General features: G+C 49.8%; 9 protein-coding genes across 9 annotated transcripts; 5 read left to right on the top strand and 4 right to left on the bottom strand.

Annotated features, from left to right (window-relative positions):
- Positions 1–25: 25 nt before the first annotated feature.
- Bathy03g02630 (predicted protein) lies at positions 26–5476 on the top strand (the record flags this gene model as incomplete). The annotated part of the gene is made up of 1 exon (XM_007513955.1): positions 26–5476. The coding sequence occupies one exon, from the start codon at positions 26–28 to the stop codon at positions 5474–5476; it is 5451 nt and encodes a 1816-aa protein (XP_007514017.1).
- Positions 5477–5767: 291 nt separating this feature from the next.
- Bathy03g02640 (F-box and WD repeat-containing protein) lies at positions 5768–10687 on the top strand (the record flags this gene model as incomplete). The annotated part of the gene is made up of 1 exon (XM_007513969.1): positions 5768–10687. One exon carries the CDS (start codon positions 5768–5770, stop codon positions 10685–10687), a length of 4920 nt encoding a protein of 1639 aa, XP_007514031.1.
- A 115-nt stretch (positions 10688–10802) lies between these two features.
- Positions 10803–11615, bottom strand: Bathy03g02650 (short-chain dehydrogenase/reductase SDR; the record flags this gene model as incomplete). The annotated part of the gene is made up of 1 exon (XM_007514190.1): positions 10803–11615. The coding sequence occupies one exon, from the start codon at positions 11613–11615 to the stop codon at positions 10803–10805; it is 813 nt and encodes a 270-aa protein (XP_007514252.1).
- Positions 11616–12162: 547 nt separating this feature from the next.
- Bathy03g02660 (aminotransferase, DegT/DnrJ/EryC1/StrS family protein) lies at positions 12163–13698 on the top strand (the record flags this gene model as incomplete). The annotated part of the gene is made up of 1 exon (XM_007514315.1): positions 12163–13698. The coding sequence occupies one exon, from the start codon at positions 12163–12165 to the stop codon at positions 13696–13698; it is 1536 nt and encodes a 511-aa protein (XP_007514377.1).
- Positions 13699–14163: 465 nt separating this feature from the next.
- On the bottom strand, positions 14164–14994 carry Bathy03g02670 (predicted protein; the record flags this gene model as incomplete). The annotated part of the gene is made up of 1 exon (XM_007513987.1): positions 14164–14994. One exon carries the CDS (start codon positions 14992–14994, stop codon positions 14164–14166), a length of 831 nt encoding a protein of 276 aa, XP_007514049.1.
- Positions 14995–15413: 419 nt separating this feature from the next.
- On the bottom strand, positions 15414–15875 carry Bathy03g02680 (predicted protein; the record flags this gene model as incomplete). The annotated part of the gene is made up of 1 exon (XM_007514177.1): positions 15414–15875. One exon carries the CDS (start codon positions 15873–15875, stop codon positions 15414–15416), a length of 462 nt encoding a protein of 153 aa, XP_007514239.1.
- A 712-nt stretch (positions 15876–16587) lies between these two features.
- On the top strand, positions 16588–17193 carry Bathy03g02690 (unknown protein; the record flags this gene model as incomplete). Its single annotated transcript, XM_007513989.1, has 1 exon — positions 16588–17193. One exon carries the CDS (start codon positions 16588–16590, stop codon positions 17191–17193), a length of 606 nt encoding a protein of 201 aa, XP_007514051.1.
- A 101-nt stretch (positions 17194–17294) lies between these two features.
- Bathy03g02700 lies at positions 17295–18608 on the top strand (the record flags this gene model as incomplete). Its single annotated transcript, XM_007514057.1, has 1 exon — positions 17295–18608. One exon carries the CDS (start codon positions 17295–17297, stop codon positions 18606–18608), a length of 1314 nt encoding a protein of 437 aa, XP_007514119.1.
- Positions 18609–18820: 212 nt separating this feature from the next.
- Bathy03g02710 (predicted protein) lies at positions 18821–21628 on the bottom strand (the record flags this gene model as incomplete). Its single annotated transcript, XM_007514002.1, has 1 exon — positions 18821–21628. One exon carries the CDS (start codon positions 21626–21628, stop codon positions 18821–18823), a length of 2808 nt encoding a protein of 935 aa, XP_007514064.1.
- Positions 21629–21751: the final 123 nt, after the last annotated feature.

The following is a 21751-nucleotide window of genomic DNA, read 5'->3' on the forward strand; positions in this document are numbered from 1 at the left end:
TTTACTCCTCCTTAAGACGAGAGATATGTCCCAACCTCCTCCTCCTCCTCCTCCTGCGCCGCTGGCAACTTTAGACATCCTCTCCCCGTCTTCCACGGACACGTTCGAAATCGGGTGCGAGATATGCGTCACCGCGCGCGTGTCTTTTCCCCGACCAACGAGAAGTTCAGTAACGAACACGTACCGAAGGGAGGTGTTGTTCCCGAGATACCTTCGCGTGGAGATGGCGTACGACTCATCGTCGTCATCCTCCTCATCGTCGTCGTCGTGGATGATGCCTCTTTCCGCCGCGGTCGGGAGGCGATATAAACACGTCGGGAACGCGTCCTTGGACGACGAGCGAGAGAGTAAAGCGACGTTTTCGTTACGATTCAACACGCAGGAGTTATCCTCTGGCACGTATTCGATACGGTGTTTACTCCCTAAGGATTACTTCGAGACATCTACGAGTTCGATGAAAGAAACGTCCTCTGCAGACCAAACGGAGGACAGAGACGCGATGAAGAAGAAAAAAGAGGTACATAAAGCGTTACTCGTGGCGTCGAAGAAAGAGGTGCAAGTGCACATAGCGCCGACGTTGGAGTACGTGAGGAGCGGCGCGCACGACGTGAAGTTTCGGTGGAACGCGAAGTCGCTTCCACCGAAGGTGTACGAGAGCGTGTTGAGTAGCAGTAGCAGTAGTAAAGGAAGAGAGAATGGGAAGGATGGTAGTAGTAATGATAGTAGTAACGGTAGTGGATGGAAGCTCGCGTTAGACGTGCAACCGGCGTTGAGAGAGAACGAGAAACTTTCGGAAGTCGTTTCGGACGCGTTCGTGTTTGCGGCGAAAGCCGGTCATTCCGTTTGGGTCGTGAAAGGGTCTCGAATCATGTACGAAATAAATGCGCAGGAGTTGATTGAGAGAGAAAAAGTGATATCGTTTCCACCGAGTCGATCCGGCTACGCCATCGCATTAGCAGCGTTTAATTTGGATAATAATAACTACGAGAATTCCGAACCGGCGGTGACGACGCGTCGAGTGTGGGTAAGCGCAAACGGGTTAGAAGTTTCCGCGAGTTGTACGAAAGATGCGAGAGAGGTCGTGGTTGGCGACTCGAATTACGCACCAAAGCGTGGAACGTCCGGATCAGTTATTCAAGAACAGATGGAAAATTTAGATTTGCAAAAACCGCCGGCGCCAGGTAAAGACGAGGTGTCCAAGCTCGATAGACGACAAGATTGGGTGCCAAAACGTCAAAACACAGATGTTGGGTCGTCGACAGCTTCGACATCTTTCGCCTCTACGTGGCAAAAAGAACGCGGAGTGAACGTGCTCGTGTTTCGTTTATCGGATGGTGCCATAGAACACGATGTCACCTTCGATACGATCGGATCGAAACGAACGGATTCGAACGCGTCGAGAGCAGCCTGCGAAGCGTTAAAGTTGGCATTTTCACCGTCCGATGGTGCATTTGCAAAATCTCGAGATGGGCAGCGGATACTTGGTGCGCGAATGGTAATTGTTACCACGTGCGGTACTTGGGCATTGAATGCTGCTGAATCCGGAATATCGGATGCGTTGCGCGAGATTTTTGTCCATCGGTTCGGCGGCGACGTCGCGCTCGCTTCGCGGGCTATTTCGGACGCCATAGGGGGGGATCCGAAAAACGCGTCCGCAATTTGCATGGCGGCGATATGTGAGAATAGTAACGAGCCAAATACTTTCACCTCTCGTTTTATCGACGCTGCAATCAATAAAGGTAAAGATCAAAGAGCGTCGATTAAGATTCGATTCGCGTTTGCGAGTCCAGACGGGTGGTTTCCGATGATGAGGAAGCTTGGGAATATAGGTAACGATAAGAACGTATTTTTCAGCGGTACTGAATCCGCGGAACTTTTGGGTAAAACATCGAGTCCGGGATCTACAAGTGCGACATCCTCGAGCGGCCAATCGAGTGCGGATGATAAAAAGATGCAATCGTGGGAGGTGTGCGGCGTATGGGCAACAGAAAACGCGGAGGAATCAGACGACGACGGAGAAATGGAAAAAGCGCAATCAGATGAAGATGGTATGAATGAAGTTGAGGACGACATCGACCGGATTCTTCTCGAGCTTGACGCAGGTTTAAATGGCGAGGAAGAAGAAGACGGTGATGATAGTAAAAATATAGCTTTAGAGAAACCGAAATCAGATCTAGGCGTGGTTGATATTATCCCCGAACAAAGGGAAATTGAACGCCTCGAGTCGCTAAAGCTTCGCGCGGTCGTTGAAGCAGTAGAGCCGTGCCTCTTTGCTGCGGCTGAAGATGAAGACAGAAAAACATCGAAAAGCACTCGTGCAAGTGGAGAGCCCGAGTTTGTCAAGATTCAACCAAATTACTTGGTACAATCCGCGCAGCTCGGTTTCGGCGGCGAGTTTTCACACTCGAACATATTGGCGACGCCGTTGCTTAGCACATTAATTCATTTCGCGCGACGACGCATGCGTCGTTTTCAGTGGAATGCGCTCAAAGCGAGCGAGTCGAACGATGCAGCGAGTCAAGTCTCGGCGCGAATTGAGCACTGGATGCGAGAAATATCGAGAAAACGCGAGAGCGAGTATTCCGCGAAGCTCGCACGTGAATTCATCGCCGCCGGTACGATTGAGTACCTTAGCGATCGAATTGTACATCAGATTGATGCAGATGGAAAATTAAGAATCAATGCACACGAAGAAAACATACGTACATGCATCAGAACGCTCGCGGCGTTTTGTTTGCGAGACAACGGTGCGCATCTAGCCGAAGCGATTCGTCGCGACTCGCTCGAGGCAATCTTGCGTTCATTTCTAGCCTCATGGAACGGGTTTTTAGGTGCTGATTTAGACACAACTCCGCTCCTGAAACTCGAACGCGTTGTCGAATGGCTCGCCGCGAACGACTTGAAAACGTGTAAAGTGATCATGGCCTCGACGTCCTCGTCGTCTGTATCTGGGAAGAATTTTTCGGAGAAGGACCCGAAGCCGAAGCATCGCAGACGAAATTCAAGCTTTGCTGAAAGCACGGAATGCTTCGAAATGAGTTGCATGCGAGCACAGTTTCCAGCGATGCCAGATAACGAAGGTATTTATGCGGCGTCTCTTCGAGTCATCGAGCTCGAAAAGCCGACGCATAAGAAATTCGATGGTTTAATTCAATTACCTAGCAAGATGAGGAGCGCAACAGGAAACGGGTCAGCGCCCTTATCACCTCTCGAAACAAAAGCGCTCTCTCGGTTAGATTCTGGCTGGCACGGGGAAGTCGATCCAAGAATACCAACGCCACCCACCAAGCAAGCTGCTGCAACTATCGCCGAAGATTTATCTGATTCCGAAAGCGATTGGCAAGACGTCGCCGGCGAGCACTTGTTGAGCGAAACGAACGACACAGAAGGGGATAAAATGTCCGCTTGCTATAAAGGCTCAGTGATTGCCATCAAAGCCAAGCGCAATGATTGGGGCTCTTTTTGTGAAATCATGCGACAAGCGCCGCGTTTAACGTGGCTTCTTCAAAACGCAGGCGCGAAAGCAGTCTTTTTCGTCTGGCCGAAAATTGCCGGTGAGAGTGACGCTCGGGAAACGATTCAACCTCTCATCGCAAATCCAAACTTTGAAAGCTCCGAGTTGCACATTCCAGTCTTTGTCGTTCCCGGCGATGTCTTCGCGCGAAACCACGAGGGTGCAAAAGCTGAAAGTCGTCGACGACACCAACTCTTTGGCGAAGACTGCGTGATTCGCATCGACATCCCTGCTTTTGAGAGCGAAGACGGGAGCACGAATCAAGTGGCCCGCAGATTACGCAACGCGCTTCTGTTAGCGTTGAAAGACCGGGATGCGACGAATTCTGACAACGCCGCTTTATTGAGTAAGAAGACTGCACCGGAAGGTGGCGTCCTCGTCGGTCGATGCTATAATCCATGGAACAACCCTCTCTCGTCCAAAGGGGTTTCCCGCACGTCGTCGATGGATGCGCTTTCACCTACCTCGTCATCTGCATCCATGTTCGACCCACAATCTGCGAGAAAGTTTCGCAAATGGCGCGTCGCGCAACGTATCGTCAACTCCTTAGGCTCTGAAGATTTAGGCATTCGCGCGGAAGCTTACGATCTGGACGAATCGGAAACAACGCCAGTGCGCGTATTGTGCATGGATGGTGGCGGAATGAGAGGATACGTCACGGTTGTTATTCTTAAACGCATCTTGGAAGCTACTGGCGCGTGGTGTGTTGGAGAAGTGTTTGATTTAATCGTCGGGACTTCAACTGGTGGTATCATAGCTCTAGGAGCAGGCCTCTTGCGCATGACTGTCGCTGAACTCGACTCTTTATACGAGCAAATGGCGAAAGACGTCTTCAAACCGGATTCGTACGTCTCGCTGTTGACGAAAGGTCCCGGTCACGTGGCAGCAAAATCGTTCGAAAACGTATTACGCAACGTCCTCGGTGACGATCCGGATGAAGAAATGTTTTCCGTCGGCTCGCACCAAAGATGGTTCCGTTCTGCCGTGCCTGCACCTAGAGTCGTTTTGGTTTCCTCGTTAGTTTCGAGAAACCCGAGTTCGTTGTACATGCACCGATCGTATCGCCGCGAGAACCATTCGCCATCAACCGTCGTTGACACATCGACGTCAGGAAAAATAAAGAAGAAATCGGAGTTAGATTACGCCGGTGATTACAGAATTGGTATGACCGCGGCGTTACGCGCAACAACCGCGGCGCCGTGGTACATGGAAGAACTCATTTGTGAAAAAGAACTCGGATACGGAAGTGTAGAGATGAGCGAGAAACTGGGCTCTTCTTCTTCTCCTTCTCCTTTGACGTCTTCCGCGGCTACAACGACCACTCAAGCCATTGGCGTAACATCCACATCTTCAGCGGAACACCACAAAACTCCATCCTCTTCGAGCTTGGGTCCAAACGATATACTAAACGACGATATACTAAACGACGAGGACCTCGACGACGACACGGAAAAAGCCAGAGCCAAAGCCAAACGAGGCCAACTGCACGGTGGCGGCTTGAACAAACTCTCGCCGCTGGAAAGCTCGCGAACGCAACTCCGATTCATCGACGGCGCCATATCGTGCAACAATCCCGCCGCTGCGGCTGTGTTTGAAGCCAAACGGATATTCAACCCAAAAAGGCCTCTCATCCTCTGCTCGCTCGGCACTGGATATCCCGTCGCCCGCGACGTCCCCGCCACTTACGGCGCCTCCTGGGTCACGAACGTCGTCAACGCCACTTGTGACGTCGTTCAAGTTGACGCGACTATCCGTCACGTCCTCGACGCAGACAAGGACCAATACTTTCGATTCCAACCGCAAGGCGAGATTTTCAGCTGTGCGCTCAACGATACGAGCAAAGAGACGGAGAAAAAATTGAAACAAACCGCTTTGAAATACGTCAACGATCTCACTCAGAGGAAAGAAATCGAACGGTTGGCGACGTTGTTGAAGAAACCCAGAGTTATAAGGAGGGTGTAGTATTTTTGTTGTTGCCCCGTGAGAGGAAGTTGCGCTGCGTTGTAATAATTCAGTATTGTGTAGGCATTTTTCATCATCTTTTTCAAACGGCACATTTTCAGCGAACGAAACAAATGATAACAACGATGATAACAACGACGAGAAGCTAACTAAACGGCGAGCGCTGCGACGAGAGAACAAACAAAACCTCGCCGCGCATCTCTCTCTTTTACACACACACGCAGCATGTTCTCGCTCTTCCGCCAAGGCTCCATCCGGCCTAAAAATCAAAACAAAATCCGTCCTCTTCCCATGTCCTACCCGAAGCAGCACGATAACAACACAAACTCAATCTACGCGTTGTTATCGTGGCGAGGATTACTTCTGACCGGGTCCGCGAACGGAGAGATTAACGTCTGGGATCCGTACACCGCGCAACTGGTGCAGAAACTACGCGGACACGAAGAAGCGGTATCGTCTTTGTGCGCGTTTGAGGATGATTATGTCGCCAGTGGAAGTTGGGATGGGACGGTGCGAGTGTGGGATACGAGTTTGGCGCAAGCGGTGGCGGTGTTGACTGGGCACAGGAAACCAATAAGCTCACTCGTATCGACTTTGAGCGGGAGTTTATTATGCTCTGGGAGTTGGGACGGGACCGTGCAGTGTTGGAACGTGCGGGCGGATCGCATACAATTTACGCTGAACGCAAACGGCGGGAGCGCGGTGAATTGCTTAACGTTTTTTCGGGACGAAAGTATGCTCGTGGTCGGGTGCGGGGATGGTGTTTTGAGGGTTTATTCCACACAAAGTGGTCAAAAGATGAACGAATTGAGAGGAGGGCATCACGATACGGTTCGTGCGGTGGCGACGTTTACGAACGATAACGAACACGTGTTTAGCGCAGGGAAGGACGGGAAGATTTTCGCATGGAACGTAGATCGAGGAACGGCGACGAATATCGTTAGTTCTTCGGATTTGCCGCCGACATCCTTGGGTTTGGATGGTGTCAATGCAAATAGCAATAGTAATAATAATAGCTACATCGCGCACGATGGAGGCTGTTGCGCGTTGCAAGAGTGCGGCGGAGGAAAATTAGCCTCGGCCGGGTACGACGGATCCGTGAAAATATGGGATCCCGATTCGCGCTTGTTCGTAGCGCAGTTGGATGCTCACGTCGGCGAGAAAGTCTGGGCGTTATCGTATGATGAGAGGATGTTGCAGCTGTTCTCTTCCGGCGATAAAAACATTTTCGCCTGGGACGCAGCGACGGCGTTTGAGGTAGAGGAAGACAGTCGAGACGAGTCTGAAATTGACGTCGAAGGGAGGAGTATGTCGGTTGCGTCCCGATCAGCATCGAGAGCTGATTTACCCAGAGTCATGTCAAATGTTTCGAATATGTCTGGTGGGTCAGCAAGCTTAGCGAATTTGCACGTTCACCCAAACTTTGCGGCGAATACGAGCGGTAATAACTCGTTGCAAGGCTCGTACCAGAATCTCTCGAATTTAGGAATAGGGCACTCCGCGTCTGCATCAGCCAGTAGACGCGGGTCACTGACAGATTTGAGTGGTATAGTCGTTTCTGCGGATGTCAGTGGGTATAACTCGCAATCTTCGCAACCGGGTTCGGCGACGAAATCAGGGAGACGGATGAAAAAATCAGACGTTTTGAGAATGGAGTTGGAATCCGCAAACACGCAGTTAGAATCGTACGCGAAAGCGTACGAGGATCAAGTGCAAAGGTATAAAGATAGTGAAATCACAAACGAAACCTTGCGCAAGCGCATCACCGAACAGATTGCAAAACTCGCAGACGCAGAGAAAAGCAAACAAGAATTAGAGGCGCGACAGAGCGCGCTGCTTGAGGAGGGAATGGCGCAGTTGCGAAGCGAGTTTGAACGAGAGAAATCTCTAGCTTTAGATGCAACGGAAAAGGAATCGAAAGCACGGTTTGAAGTCACTATTAGGGAAAGAGAAAATGCCCTCGCGACACTCCGTGAGGAGTTGCTACAGTCCAACGCGAAGCTGGAAAAAGAACGACAGGAAACGTTTTCTCGACTCGAAGCGCTCGAAGGAGAGCGCTCAAAGAGTAAGCTCGAAGCAGATTCTTTACGACAACTCAACGAACGCCTTTTGAAAGAGTACAAAAAAAGCACGACAGAAGAAGAAACGCAAACCAACGAAGAAGCACGCACGATTAAAAAGCTCGAAAGCGAAATCGAAAGTCTGAAACGCGACCGAGCGCAATTTGAGATAAACTCAAAAGCGGCGTACGAGCAAATTTTCGCACGCAATGAAGCGCTCGACGCGGAGGTTTCCCGATTGACAGGTACCCTCGAGAATGCGTCAAAGACCATCGACGCGTTAAAAGTAGACGTCCAAACGGCGAGTTCGCAAACGAATGCGACACGGAGCGAATTGGAAGCCTCCTTTGCCGAACGTGAAAAGGTTTTGCGACTCGAGTTAGAATCCAAAACGAGCGAACGTTTTGAAGCCATCGCCTCCGAAAAATCGACTTTGGAAGAAAAACTCGAGCTGCTCGAAGATGCTTTAAAAGATACGACTGAGAGCATGCAAAAAGAGATCGAAAAGGCAAATGTTGATCGAGAATCGGAAACGAGCGCTTTGAAAGAAGCGCTTGGCGACGCGCTTCGGGCGAACGAAATCGCGAACGTAGAAGTTGCCAATGCTATAGCGGCGCATCACAACGCAGAAATGAAGTTCGAGACGGAAACAAAAAAGATGCAAGAACGCGAAGAGCGCATGAAACAAGATTTAGAAACGAAACCGGACCCCGCGGTTGTGGCAGTTGTCGAGGAGGAGAATGCGGCGTTGCGTAAACTCGACGAGGAGCAAAAAGATAAAATTGCACATTTGGAGGCCGAATACCAACGCGCAAACGAACGATTGCGTGAGGCTGAAGAAGACCGAAGAAAAGAACGACAAGGCTTGGAATCTATCGCGCGCGACCTTGAGAAGAAACTCGAAGAGACGCGAGAAAAGAGGAAAGAAGAGATGAAAGAGAGTCAAGCGGCTCTTCGCGAGTCCAAAGATCGATTGCAGAAAGCCGACAACGACGCGCACATGTTACGTTCGGATCTCGAAACCGCTCAAAAACGCCTCGAAGATGCCATTCAAAACGTAGATTCGACGGAAACTTCCCTGGAATCGAAATATCGACAGGAGATTGAGAAACTCGAGCTTCAAGCGAAGACGCTCCAGCGAGAACTCCTCGATTCGAAAAATGAAACCGAGAACGCCTTGGAATCTGCCAGTCGAGCCAAAACACAGCTCACGGATGCTAAGGAAAAATTTGCAAAAGCAGTTTCCAAAGGGAAAGGATTCCAAGACCAAGTTTCAATGCTCCGAGAGACGCTCGAAGAGGTGGAAGTTCGAAGCCGAGAGGCGGAGCGCGAAAAACGCAATGCCGAGGCGGAGAGAGAACGAATGTTGCGAGATTTCGAAGACGCAGAGTCGAGAGAAGTGCGCGTGAAAGATGCGTTGAACCACGAAAAAAAGCGCACGGCGAGTTTGAAAGACGAACTTCGAGAAGCGACAGAAAAGCTCGTCGAGTTTGAAACGTTGCTCGAAGAAGAGACCAAAAAGCTCGGCGAAGTCGAAGCGAAAGTGAAAGCGGAAGAATTTGCGATGGAGCGTGAGCGTGCAAATGCGAAAGACGCGAAGCGCGAGTGCGACGAGATGAAAATTGCCTTGAAAGTGGCCGAAAAAACTGTCGAGGAGATTACAACTGAGCGAGACGAAGTAAATGTGCGATTGAAAGAAACGGAAGTATTACTGGTTGAATCTGAGAAGCACGTGGAAGACGCCGAGACGAGGGTGCAAGAGGCGAAGCAAAGTCTCACGCAGCTCAAAGCGAGTTTAGATTTTGCAAATTCGAGATCGAAAGAGCTCGAAGCGAAGCTCGTCGAAGCAGAAGAACAGGATTCACCGACGCGTTTATCGACGGCGGATTCCGCGAGAGAGGAATCTTTGAATCGAACAGACGCTTTGGAGATGGAGTTGGGCACATCCAAACGTGATTTAGCAGACGCGAACGAAAAACTCAAAGACTCGCTCGAGAGAGTCGTTCGGCTCGAAACGGAAGCAAAACGAAGAAACGAGGAATACGTCGCAGCGTCGAATGAGGTTGAACGCTTGGAGTCAGCTGTGAATGAAGCCGAGATGAAGATCTCGAAATTAAAAACTGAAATCGAAACGTCGAGTAAGCAGCAACAACAACAACCTGCCTCAACTGCTGCAGTTCCGTACGATAATAGCATCGACGCGCAAACTGAGGACGAGAAAGATGCCGAAAGTCGCCGAGTGCGTTGGCTCGAGCAACAACGTCTCCAAGCTGCAGAATCGCGAGCTCAAAATCTTGAAATCGAGTTGCAGCAACTTCGCTCCGAGGCAGAAGCCGCTCGAGTTGCCGCATCGGAAGCGTGGGCGGTTGCATCCCAAGCGGGTGTTTCCCGACAGCCTGATACCGGTGGTGGACCTGAGTCGATAGCACCGTCGTCGCCCGGTGGACGCTCGAGTTTCCACCCGATGGCTTCGCGGAGCGAGTATCAGTTTGGTGGTGGTGGTAGGCAACACCAAGCAAATAACCTTGCCTCGGCGCTCGAAAAACAGAGGTACGAGATGAAAATTGATGCATTGAAAGTTGACGTGGAACGGTTACGTCGCGACCGCGACCGCGCGCGTCGTGAACTCGAGCGTGGTAAAGCCGCCGCGAAAAATGCCGTCGCGCAAGTTGTCGAAAGACTACGCGTAGAAGTACACTCGCGTGCGATTGCAGAGAGAGAAAGAGACGTGTTACAGTCCGATTTAAAACGCACAATGCGTCAAGCGAACGACAGACTAGAGCAAAAGACGAGAGAAGCAGCGCGGGCGCACGAAGAATTCTTGGACGCCAAGCGGAAACTCGAAAAGTTGAAGCACGAAAAATCACTCGTCTCTCGCGCGGTGGAAGAATTGCACCACAATCAAGACGCTGCTGCTGCTACTGCTGCGAATACAGTCACAAACCCAACCTCACCTCGTCCACCGCCTGGAACGAAAGCGGCAACGGCCTACGCCGCGAATCATCAACAACACGCTCCTTCTTCTTCTCAGACGAGCGTTTTCGTAGTCACGAGCGAACACGTCAAAATTCTCGTTGGAATGATTCTCACGATGCTCTTCACCGTGAAGTTTTTGAACAACGGGAATGTAAATGGCGCCGCGGAACTTTAAAAGATTATGATGTATACTAATAGTAGTAGCAATGATAGTACTAGCACTTACTAGATGACCTTGTTGTACAACAATTTAAGAGAGAAACTGATCTTTTTACATAAAAATTTCGTTTTCAATCGCCTCGATGGATATCTCTAGCGGCGGACTGCGCATTCGCCAAGGAAATTATATCGCACACCTGTGTCCGCATCGGCCGACTCAACGCGTATATCACCTGGTCCGCCACATCCTCCGCAATCATAGGATCAAAGCCTCTGTACAACGCCGCCTCTGCATCCACGTCTCCTTTAAATCTCGTCATGGTAAAATCAGTCCTTACCGCGCCCGGACTCACGCTCGACACTCTCACTTTCGAATTTCTCAAATCGTGTCTCGCCGATCGCGTAAACGCATCCACCGCGTGCTTTGTCGCGCAATAAATGCTCCCACCAATATACGCCTCGTGTCCTGCAATGCTCGAAATGTTCACAATATGTCCTCTGTCTCTTTCTCTCATCCCGCTCGCGAACGCTCTCGTAAACGCCACCACGCCCATGATATTCGTATTCACCACCGTCATCGCATCCGAGATTGAATTCGTATCCACGGCTTCCGTCCCTAACGCCAATCCTGCGTTATTCACTAAAATATCCACCTGGAATGGAACTTTTTCCGGTATCTTCAACATCTCCTCCTCGCTCGTTTTCGACACGTCCAACTGCAAAGGAAAAATTGTCACGTCTGGATACTCGGTTTCCAACTTCTCTTTCAATTCGTTCAGCTTCTCCACGCGTCGAGCGACGATGCAAACATTCACGCCACACTCGGCTAAACGTTCGACGATGGCTAAACCGATGCCTCCACTCGCGCCGGTGACTAACGCGCCTCGGCCTTGGAGCGAACAAAACTGATGACGTTCACCAGTGGTGCGTAAATTGGTCGCCATCGGATTGGTCAGCGCCGGTCGACGAGAAACATCTTCTTTGTCGGACATAATCAAAAGAAAGAAAGAAAGAATTAAGAAAGAGCGAATCTCTTCTTCTTCTTCTCGCCGACAAAAGCCTCTCTTCCAAGTCTCTCTCTCTCGTCCTTTCTGCGTTCTCTTCGCAAACAAAGCAGCTTTTGGTGTGTGTTTTCTCCAACAAAAGTGAGTTGAGTGTTTCCCGAGACGAACGAAAAAACTACCTTTTTTTCACTCAAATCCGTCTCGACCACCAGATGAAAAAAGAATCCAAAATCTCTTTTTCGTGTCGACCCGCGAGCAGTTCTCCACCGTCGAAACGAAAAAATTGTCCTCCTTTTTCCCGCCTTTTCCTCTGTTTGATCTCTCTTCGTCTGAAATTGGACCGCTAATAATAAGCTGGATAGCTGTTCAAAGGGAGATTTGGGCACGCGCATATTCCTTTCTTCACAAAAAGCGCGCGCACATACAAACCCGCACAACTCGAGAACACACGCACACAACACACGCTCGAGAAAGAACAACAGAGAAGATGTCTTTCGCGTCCTCGCATTTGTACGGTCGCTTTTTGAAGTATAAGGTGAAGCAAAGATGTTCTTTTTCTGATGATGTCAAGACGACGCTTCGACGAAAAGTCGTGAACAACGTCGCTGCTGCTGCGACGACCACCACCACCGATCGGGATGATGGTATCATCGGGATCAGGAGACAAAGAAGAAGAGGTGGGTTAATTGCCACGAAGTACGCGTTGGCGGAAAACGGCGTTCTCGATGGGAGCGACGAGCTCTCCGTGAATACCAACCCGAACCAGTGGACGTCCATCGAGTCCGGCACGGTGCAGAAAGCTGGTTTCGTCAAGCCGGAGAAGTTTACGAAAGATTTTTCGAAACCGATGTCTATTCCAACTGAAGGAATTGAAGCGGCGATTCGAGTGATGGAATCTGGGCGTGTTTTTCGATACTGCGCGACGTCGGCGGAGACGAGTGAGGTCGCGCAAGCGGAGGACCAGTTCGCGGAGATGGTTGGTCAAAAATACGCAATCGGGGTGAACTCGTGCTCGAGCGCGATTTTTATCGCCATGTTAGCCACTGGAGTGGAACAAGGGGATAAAGTTTTGACCAACGGGTTTACTTTTACCGCGCTGCCGAGTTGTATTTTAAGAATAGGGTGCGAACCGGTCTTGGTGGAATGCACGGAGAACTTTACGATGGATTTGGATGATTTGGACAAGAAGGCGGGCGAATCCGGCGCGAAGGTTTTGTTGATGTCGCACATGCGAGGAAAGGTGTGTGATATGGATAAAGTGGTTGCTATTTGCGAGAAGCACGGGATGAAGTTGATCGAAGATTGCGCGCACGGGTGTGGGGTGAGATACAAAGGAAGACAGTTGGGCTATCACGGGGTCGTCACGGCGTACTCGACACAATCCGATAAGGTGATCAACTCCGGCGAAGGTGGGTTTATCACCACGGACGACGACGATATCGCGGCGAGATGTTTGTACATGTCTGGATGTTACGAGAGAAGGTACAGCAAGCACGCGCGCATGCCACCGCAGGAGTTGTGCGAGAAGTACATGTTGACTATGCCGAACTTGTCCAGTCGCATGAACGAAGTTACCGCCGCGATGATGCGCCCTTTAATTGCCAACTTGTACTCGGAACGTTTGCCGAGATACATGGAAAGATGGTTGTTGATCACTTCCGTCATCGATTTGATGGCTGGTGAGTACGTCAGCGTCCCAACCAGTGGCCCGAACGTGGAAGATGTTGGGGACCATTTGAACTTCACTTTGAAGAACGTCACGGAGGAAGAAAACGCCAAGTTTCGAGAGATTACCACCGAACTCGGTGTGAACTTAGGCTGGTTCACCTCCTCCGTTAACGCCCGCTTTCACAAAAACTGGGAGAAGTACGGCACACCGAAGTACGATTTACCGCAAACGGATAAAGTTTTGGAATATTCGTACGATATGAAGATGCCGCCGGATTTCGAAACGGAAGATTTTCAACACATTGGACACGTCATCAGTTACGCGGTGAACAAAGCCAAAGGGTTGTGCGCGTAAATTTATGAACGTGTAAAGAAAAGTGTTGAAAAAGCCTCGTCTTCTCGCCGCAAGAGAGAGCATTAATAATATTCGAAGCAGAGACGCGTATAATCTAATATACTCTCTCGTTTCGACGTTTTCTCTCCTTCCGTGCGCGCGAGCAAGATGTTGTTTGTATTTTTAACATCAGTATATATTAAGGTCATGTTTATTAAAAGAGAGAGAAAGAGAGAGACACGAAGTAGTGAATGAATGCAGAATAAGCAAAGAAGAAAAAGAACCACCACCTCATCATGTATCGCATGGGCGTGTTTGTTGGAAAGATTATGTCTCATATTTGTTGTTGTAAAAGCGATTGCAGATAATTTTTATATTGGTTTTGAAACTAAAACAACACACACACACACACACACACACACACACACACACACACACACACACACACACGCGCTCTTCATAATAATAGCGCTAAGCAAACGCAGTTTATTTCTTCATCTTATCCATGAACATTCCAACAACGCCTCCTGGATTGTTCATCCCGCCGTTTCCTTTCATCAACTCGTTCAAAGCGCCGACGACGCCTTTCGGTTCGTATTTATCCATTAAACGTTCAAATCTTTTATCATCTCTCAACAGCGCCACGTCCTTATCGGTGCGTAAATATTTGAAATCATCGAACCCGTTCTCGATGGATAACTTCAAACACTCCAACCCATCGTCCACTTCACCCATTTGCGCGAAACAGCACGCTCGATTGTAGTGCGCCGCTAAAATCTCAGCCTGACTACTTTCTCTCGCTTCGAACCCGGCCGACGGCCCCGCCGGCGCCACTTTCGCCTTACGAAAACGAACCGGACCGGTGCCTGGTAACGTCAACGCCGCTCGAAACGCCGTCTCAGCTTCTCGATACTCTTTCTGTTTGTACAATTTCATCCCTTCGTTTATGCCTTCCGCCGTCGTCGTCGCCGCTCGATTTACCTCTTCCTCTTCCTCCTCGTCATACAAATCCAAACTCTTCCCTCCTTCGCTAATCCTATCCCCGACCATTTGTGGCACCGAAGCGCCTTCCATCCCAACAATCTTCGCTAAATCCGCGTCGGTGAGCATCTGCACGTCTTCCACGTTCGCCACGATATCGTTGGCAAGTGCAAATCCGTCCTTGTTTTCCGGTTGGTTCCACGTTAACGGATCCGACGGGTCGAACGATGATGGTTTTGCCGCTCGAAGAAGAACACGAACGCACGAACGACGAGAACGAAAACGGTGAGACGATGACGCGACAAACGTCGTCGTCGAAGCGCTGGTCGCGTACATGATCATGATGACGTGCAAAGAACGGTTTCGTGTTCGTCGCCGTGTTGTGCTCAAAATGAAGAAAATGTGTTTACTTCGTTCTCTCTCACAGACGATTTTGAGTACAACTGACAACAAATAGCTAATAGCTAAAAACACGCTTTCGTATAAAAGGCGCGCGAAAATACATACTCTCTCTCTCTCTCTCTCTCATTTCGTCTTCGTCCTCTTCCCTTTCCCGTTTTGTTTTTCTTATATATATTGGTTTGATGATAAAATTTTAGTGTGATTATAAATAACGCTTCCTTCGCGTTAGGATGGCGTATCGGCGAGCGCAGACCATCGTGCGAAGCGCATACATTTTCTCTTACTTTTCTTCCGACATAAAGACGTAATAACGATACTTTTCCGTCCTAGAACAGACAGCACTCTCTCGACATTTACTTGGCCAAGTACCCAAAGTACACGTAGGCTGTCAAAAACAACGCCCACGTCGGCCAGTCGAACGTTTGCGCTTTGTGGCAACAATACACGAAGTACGTCATCGGGAGCGAGTTCAATTGGCAGAACAACTTGGTCGCTTTTTGCGACGAAGAAGCCGCGACGATTTTCCCGACCGCCCATCCGAACGAAAAAGTGGCAAAGACCTCCTTCCATTGAGAGAACGACTTCTCCGTGACGCCAGACGCCGGAAGAATCGGCATCAAGAGCTTCCCGAACGTCTCCCACGGCGCGAAGAGCGCGGCGAACCCGTACGCGATGACGGTAAACGCGGAAAAGAAGAGGAACTTTTGCGCGTTCGTTTTCATGGAGAAATCAATCTTCGGGGTGGAAATCTTCGGGATGGAGATGAAGGACTTCTTGGAGGCGGTGGATCGAGTGGAACGTTTGGATGCGGCCATTTTGTTTTTGATATCGTATACTTCTGTTTTTTGGTTTCGTATCAAAGTTTTGAGGAATTCAGAAATTGGAGAGAGAATTGGTGAATACAACAACATACGCACGCGCATACACACACACAGAGAACAAAAAGCAGAGACCCTTCTACCCTTCGCGCGCGAAAAAAGAGGCACATACCCGTGGTCGCATCAAGAAGAAGAATCATCGTCGCGCGAAAACGAACACGGACACAAACTTTTAACGATGGAAATCCGCTCCAATTCAAACCCCTTTAAAACTCTCTCTCTTTGCGAGAAAATGAGTTCAAATTCAGAATTTTCAATCCGATGAAATTGTTTGTCTTTGCGCGAGTCAAAAGAAGAAGAAGACAGACGAGGAGAAGACGAAAAGCGAGAGAAGGAAAGAGAGAGAGAAAAAGAGAGAGAGAGCGAAATGTGAATACTTCTCGACGATACCATGTGCGCGTACCTTTATAGAAATTTGAGTGAGGAAATGCCAATTCAATTTTTGAAAAAAGAACTCCCCTAATAAAAAATAACGGCTCTTTCTCAAGGGCAGCCGTTCATCAGGGCAAAAAATTCAAAAAAAGTAAAGCGACTGACAGACGACACAAATAAATTCGTATCAAACGTTAGCATCAAATCAAATCCTCTTCTTCTTCGTTTGAGGAGAGATAGAAAAGAGAGAGCGCAGTTTCTGAGAAGAAGAAAGAATATGGCGCCGGGGAACGTGGCGAATCGTTTGTTGGGATTCATATCCACGAACTTGAAGAAAACAAAACGGCAATCGAAGAGACTTTCATCTCGCTTTGTTGTTGGGAAAGATGATGATTTTGAAAAGGAGAATTTGAATCTTTCGCGTTCGAAGTCTTTGTCCCCGAAAGAGCGGGAGACAAAGACGACCGAGAAGAAGCGCGCGCGCGATGATGCCTCGGTGGTGCGCGAAATGCGAGAGTACTTGACGAAGCGGGTGAAAGAGGAAGACGGAGGAAAGCGAGATGAAAAAGGGTACGTGGAATACTTGGAATACTTCGAAGCCGCAGAGAATGTGGTTCGAGAGAATGAGCGATTGCGGGAGTTGCTCGCGAAGAAAAACGGCGGAACTGAAACGGACGACGAAGATGTTCCCGAATCGGGAACGAACGCGAGTGAAGAGGAGCGGGAACGAGATGATGTGAAAGCATCAACAGAAGGCAAAAAAAAGGAAGAAGTGTCGCAGCCGCCGAGTAGTTTGTGGAACGTCGTCGTACATAGCGACGACGTATTCAAAGCGCACATTCTTCCGAAATTATATGGAATGCGCACATCTTTCCAAAGTTGAACGGGACGGATATGAAATTCTTGTGCCAAACGAATCCAGAGACGAGAGCGTTGATTAAAAGGAGTGATGTTCACTTACAAAATAAGTTTAAAGCGATTGAGATGTCGTCGATATCGACGCTGCAGTGGTCGTGGGAGCGGAATGTGAGAAAAAATACAGGTGAAAATGTTTGGTGGTATCACTCTACATCTTTCTGCCATAAACTTGCTCAAACGAATAAACTCGAGTTGCTCAAGTGGGCGCGAGAGGAGAAAAATTGTAATATTTGGGATGCTAAAACAACTGTTGCGGCCATAAAACAGGGCAACGTTGAAATGCTCAAGTACTGCCTCGAGAATGATTGTCCAACGTCTTCCATAGTGTGTGAACGTGCTGCTGAAGACGGCCAACTCGAGTGCCTCAAATACTTACACGAAGTCGCCGGAGTGGAGTGGGAAGGGCAAAAAAAAGGTGGCTCACTTGCAGCAGCTGCGGCTAAAAATGGACATTTGCACATACTCAAATATCTTGTGGAGAAAGATTACGATATTCCTAGGCCAAGAGCGTGCGATGAGGCTGCCGAAAATGGTCATCTCGAGTGCCTCAAATACTTACGCGAGGTCGCCAAAGCGCCTTGGGATAAGAAAACTGTCTTAGGTGCAGCAGAGAACGCTCATCTTCACATCCTTAAATATCTCGTGGAAGGAAGATATCCATATTTTCAAGCCAGCGCGTGCGCACTGACTGCCAGAAGTGGTCATCTCGAGTGCCTCAAATACTTACACGAAGTCGCAAAATTGCCTTGGGATCACGAAACTGGTGAAAGTGCAGCAAGTGGCGGTCATCTTCACATCCTTAAATATCTCGCCGAGCGCAAGTATTCATGTTGGTTGAGTTGGGGTCATGACAGGGCGTGTACTCTCGCTGCCCGCGCAGGTAATCTCGAGTGCCTCAAATTCTTACGCGAAGTTATGAAAATGCCTTGGGGTAAACAAGCTGGTGTGAGCGCAGTAATAGGCGAAAACCATAACATACTCGAATATCTCTACAAGAGTAAATATCCGCATTTTACGGCGGAGATGTGTACACAAGCTGCCAAACAGGACGATGTCCCAGCTCTAAAATACTTGCGCGATGTGTGTAAAGCGCCTTGGGATGAGGAAACTGGTAATTTGGCAGCATGTAGCAGGGACTGGGAATACGAGAAGAAATATGACGCATTCAACTATCTCGTGCAGTCCAAGTTTCCATATTTTACGGCCAACGCGTGCCTCAACGCGTGCAAAGTTGATAACCTCGAGTGTCTCAAATACTTGCTCGAAACCCTCAAAGTGCCCATTCACCGCGACTGCGTTAGAGAAGCGCGATACGCTGGGTATCCGAGCGACTGTTACCACTATCTCAAAAGTAAAGGCTATAGAGAGCCTGAGGTGTGAATCGATCGATTTTTTGGTGAAATTTGCCTAGTCATGCATTCAAAAAGGCTTCAAATAATATTTTCGTCTTCATTACAAGTACAATTTAATCAACGCGTTTGTTTTTTATATCTCTTTCTCTCTCTCTCTCTCTCTCTCCTTTTCTCCCCCTCTTTCTCTTTCTCTCTTTGATGTATGTATAAGTTTACGTACCTGGTACCATGGTATCGTTTTTATTGCATGGACCAGTCGCCGCCACCGCCGCCGGATCGAGAGCCGGCGGAGGAATAACCACCTTCTCTACTGTTTCCGCTTCGGGAGGAATATCCACCGCCACCGCCGCCGCCGCCACGGTCTCTGCGTTCAAAACCACCACCGCCGCCGCGGTCTCTGCGTTCAAAACCACCACCATCTCTGCGTTCGAAGCCTCCGCCGTCTCGGGAGGAATATCCGCCGCCGCCGCCTCGATCGCCGCCTCTCGAAAAGCCACCGCCAGAGAAGCGTCCGCCTCCGCCGCGATCTCTGGAGAAACCGCCCCGACCACCGCCATCTCGGGAGAATCGGCCTCCGCCTCGACCTCCACCTCTTGAAAAACCGTCTCGGCCTCTTCCGCCTCGGCCTCCGCCTCTCCCGCCACCGCCAAACGCGCCTGCTCGGCCTCCAGAGTCTCTCGCGAGCTCCGGTAAGACGGTCGCTTTCGTGACTTCAAAGCCAGCGATAGTACCCATATCCAATAGCTCTTGCGCGAACTCGTAAGAGACGTCGAAAGCGGCGCCATTTTTCCCAGAGTTTCGGGCGAAGAATGTGATTTTACCGACACCTGAGGAGAGTCGGCGGTCTTTGTCGCCAAGGGTGGCGAGTAAATCACGCGCAGAAAACGCGGGCAAGTCACCGTTGACATCTTCAACAATCATTGTCACTTGACCTGGGGAGCCAGTGAGCAACGATTTTGGCGGAGGCGCCTCGGTGTGACCACTGAGCGCGGCTAAAGCTCTCGCAAGAAGCTCTTGGGCTCTGCGTTCAATCTCTTCCTGGGACGTCAGTGTTTCATCTTCAGTTTCGGTTTCAGTTTCTTCATCGTCGTTAGTAGTCTTTTGTTGTACGTTTCTAATCATATCTTTTGCCGCGGGTAAGAAAAATTCCAGGACATCTTCGTCGACCGCGTGAATTCGGTGTTCCGCGGTGGCAGCCGAAGCAGCCATGACTTCCGAGGAACTCGGAGGATTAATTTCTCGAATGTCCGCACCGGTAAACCGTTTTATGTCACGCAATCTGTAAAACTCTCTGTCCGTGTGCAACGCAATCGCGGTCCCTTTCTTTCCGGCTCTCCCGGTACGCCCGCATCTGTGTACGAACGATTCAGTTTCGTTCGGAAGTTCGTAGTGCACGACTAAATCGACGTTATCGACGTCCAAACCTCTCGCCGCAACATCCGTGGCGACTAGAACCGAAAACTTATCCTGGCGAAAACGTTGCAAAGTTCTCTCACGTTGCGCTTGGGCGATATCGCCGTGTAAAACCTCCGTCGAGACTCTCTTCCCTAACGACGCGGTGACTTCGTCCGCGTCTCGCTTCGTTTGCGTAAACACGATGGTTTTGTTGCCTTTTGCGTGCACCGTAACCAAATCCATCAACACAGCACATTTCGATGGAAACGCAACCGAACAGGACATCAAATCAATATCCTTGTTAATCTTCCCGGTATCTTCTCCGACTAAATCAATATTCACCTGGTCCACCAAGAATTTCTGTTGCAACTTCTTCACCCAGTGCGGCATAGTCGCGCTGAACAAAAACGTTTGCCTGTTCTTCGGCACGTCTTCCAAAATCGTCTCCACGTCTTCCTCGAATCCAACCGCGAGCATTTGATCTGCTTCATCTAAAACGACGTGTTGCACTCGAGAAAGATCGAGCGTACCTCGATTCAACAAATCCATCACTCTCCCCGGCGTACCGACGACGAAATCGACGCCTCGGCGTAACTTGGACTCTTGCGGCCCAATCGGCGCGCCTCCGTACACGGTCAACGTCTCAAACGACGGCGCCAACGAATAAATCTCTCTCTCGACTTGCTGCGCCAATTCTCTCGTCGGCGCGAGCACGATACACCGCGGTCTTTTATCTCTCGACCCTCTCCTCCTCGTTCCTTCCCCGTCCTCATCGCCTCGATTATTTTCTTCCTCGTCTTCTCTCAAAAACTTCTCCACGATTGGCAAAGAAAACGCCAGCGTCTTCCCCGTCCCAGTCTTTGCTCGCGCCACGACATCTCTCCCACTCTGCGCCGGTTCCAACGCGGCCACTTGAATCGGAAACAACGTTTCAATCCCTTTCTTCTTCAAAGCGGCGATTGTGATCGGGTGTAAGTTGAAGTTGTTGATGGACGTCGGGTCGGCGTCCACGGAGACTTTAATCGTTTTCTCGTCGATTTCTGCCACCAAGACGTCTTCATCCTCTTCATCCTCCTCGTCGTCGGAGTCAACGACGAAGTCTTCCTCCTCGTCTGCATCGTCTGCGTCCTCTTCGTCGTCGTTTTCGACTTCAGCACCGGATAAAGAAGCCGAAGACGACGAGGACGACTTGACGAACAATTTATCCACTTTTGCCACAATCTCTTCGTAATCGTCGTCGAACTCGGGCATATCCGCCGGTAATTGCAAATCGATGTTCTCCGGCACGACGTCGTCGTCCGTGCTGGACAAGATCGCTTTACTTCTCGTCGAGGAGGAGGAAAAGCTCGTCGTGCCAAAGCATCGTTTCGTTGTCGTCGTCGTCGTCGTCGCATCTTTTCTCATCCTCACGTGCGCGTAAGAATACGAACACGGGGAGGAGGTTATCGCCCCGGCGGCTGACGGCGCACCCCCACGAGTGGACAAAGAAATAATCGTTCTTCTTTTTCTTAAACGTCGCGCGGCGGAGGAAAGAAAAGCGCGCGTCGTCATCTTCTTCGTCTCAAAAGATGACGACGATGCTTTCGTCGGTGACGTTAAAGTGAGTGCGGGAGATGGAGCAGACGAGAGGAGGAGTCCAACTGCGCTCTGCATTTCTCTCTTCTTCTTTGTATCTAAAAACTGCCGCTTTTTTTTTGTCTCGAAATTTCTTTCGAAAAAGGACAGCTTTTTTGTGTATCGAAATTTCTCTGAAAAAGGACAACAGTTTCCCACGAA

Source organism: Bathycoccus prasinos, assembly GCF_002220235.1.
Source record: "Bathycoccus prasinos genomic : Chromosome_3".
In the NCBI taxonomy this organism is placed as follows: domain Eukaryota; kingdom Viridiplantae; phylum Chlorophyta; class Mamiellophyceae; order Mamiellales; family Bathycoccaceae; genus Bathycoccus; species Bathycoccus prasinos.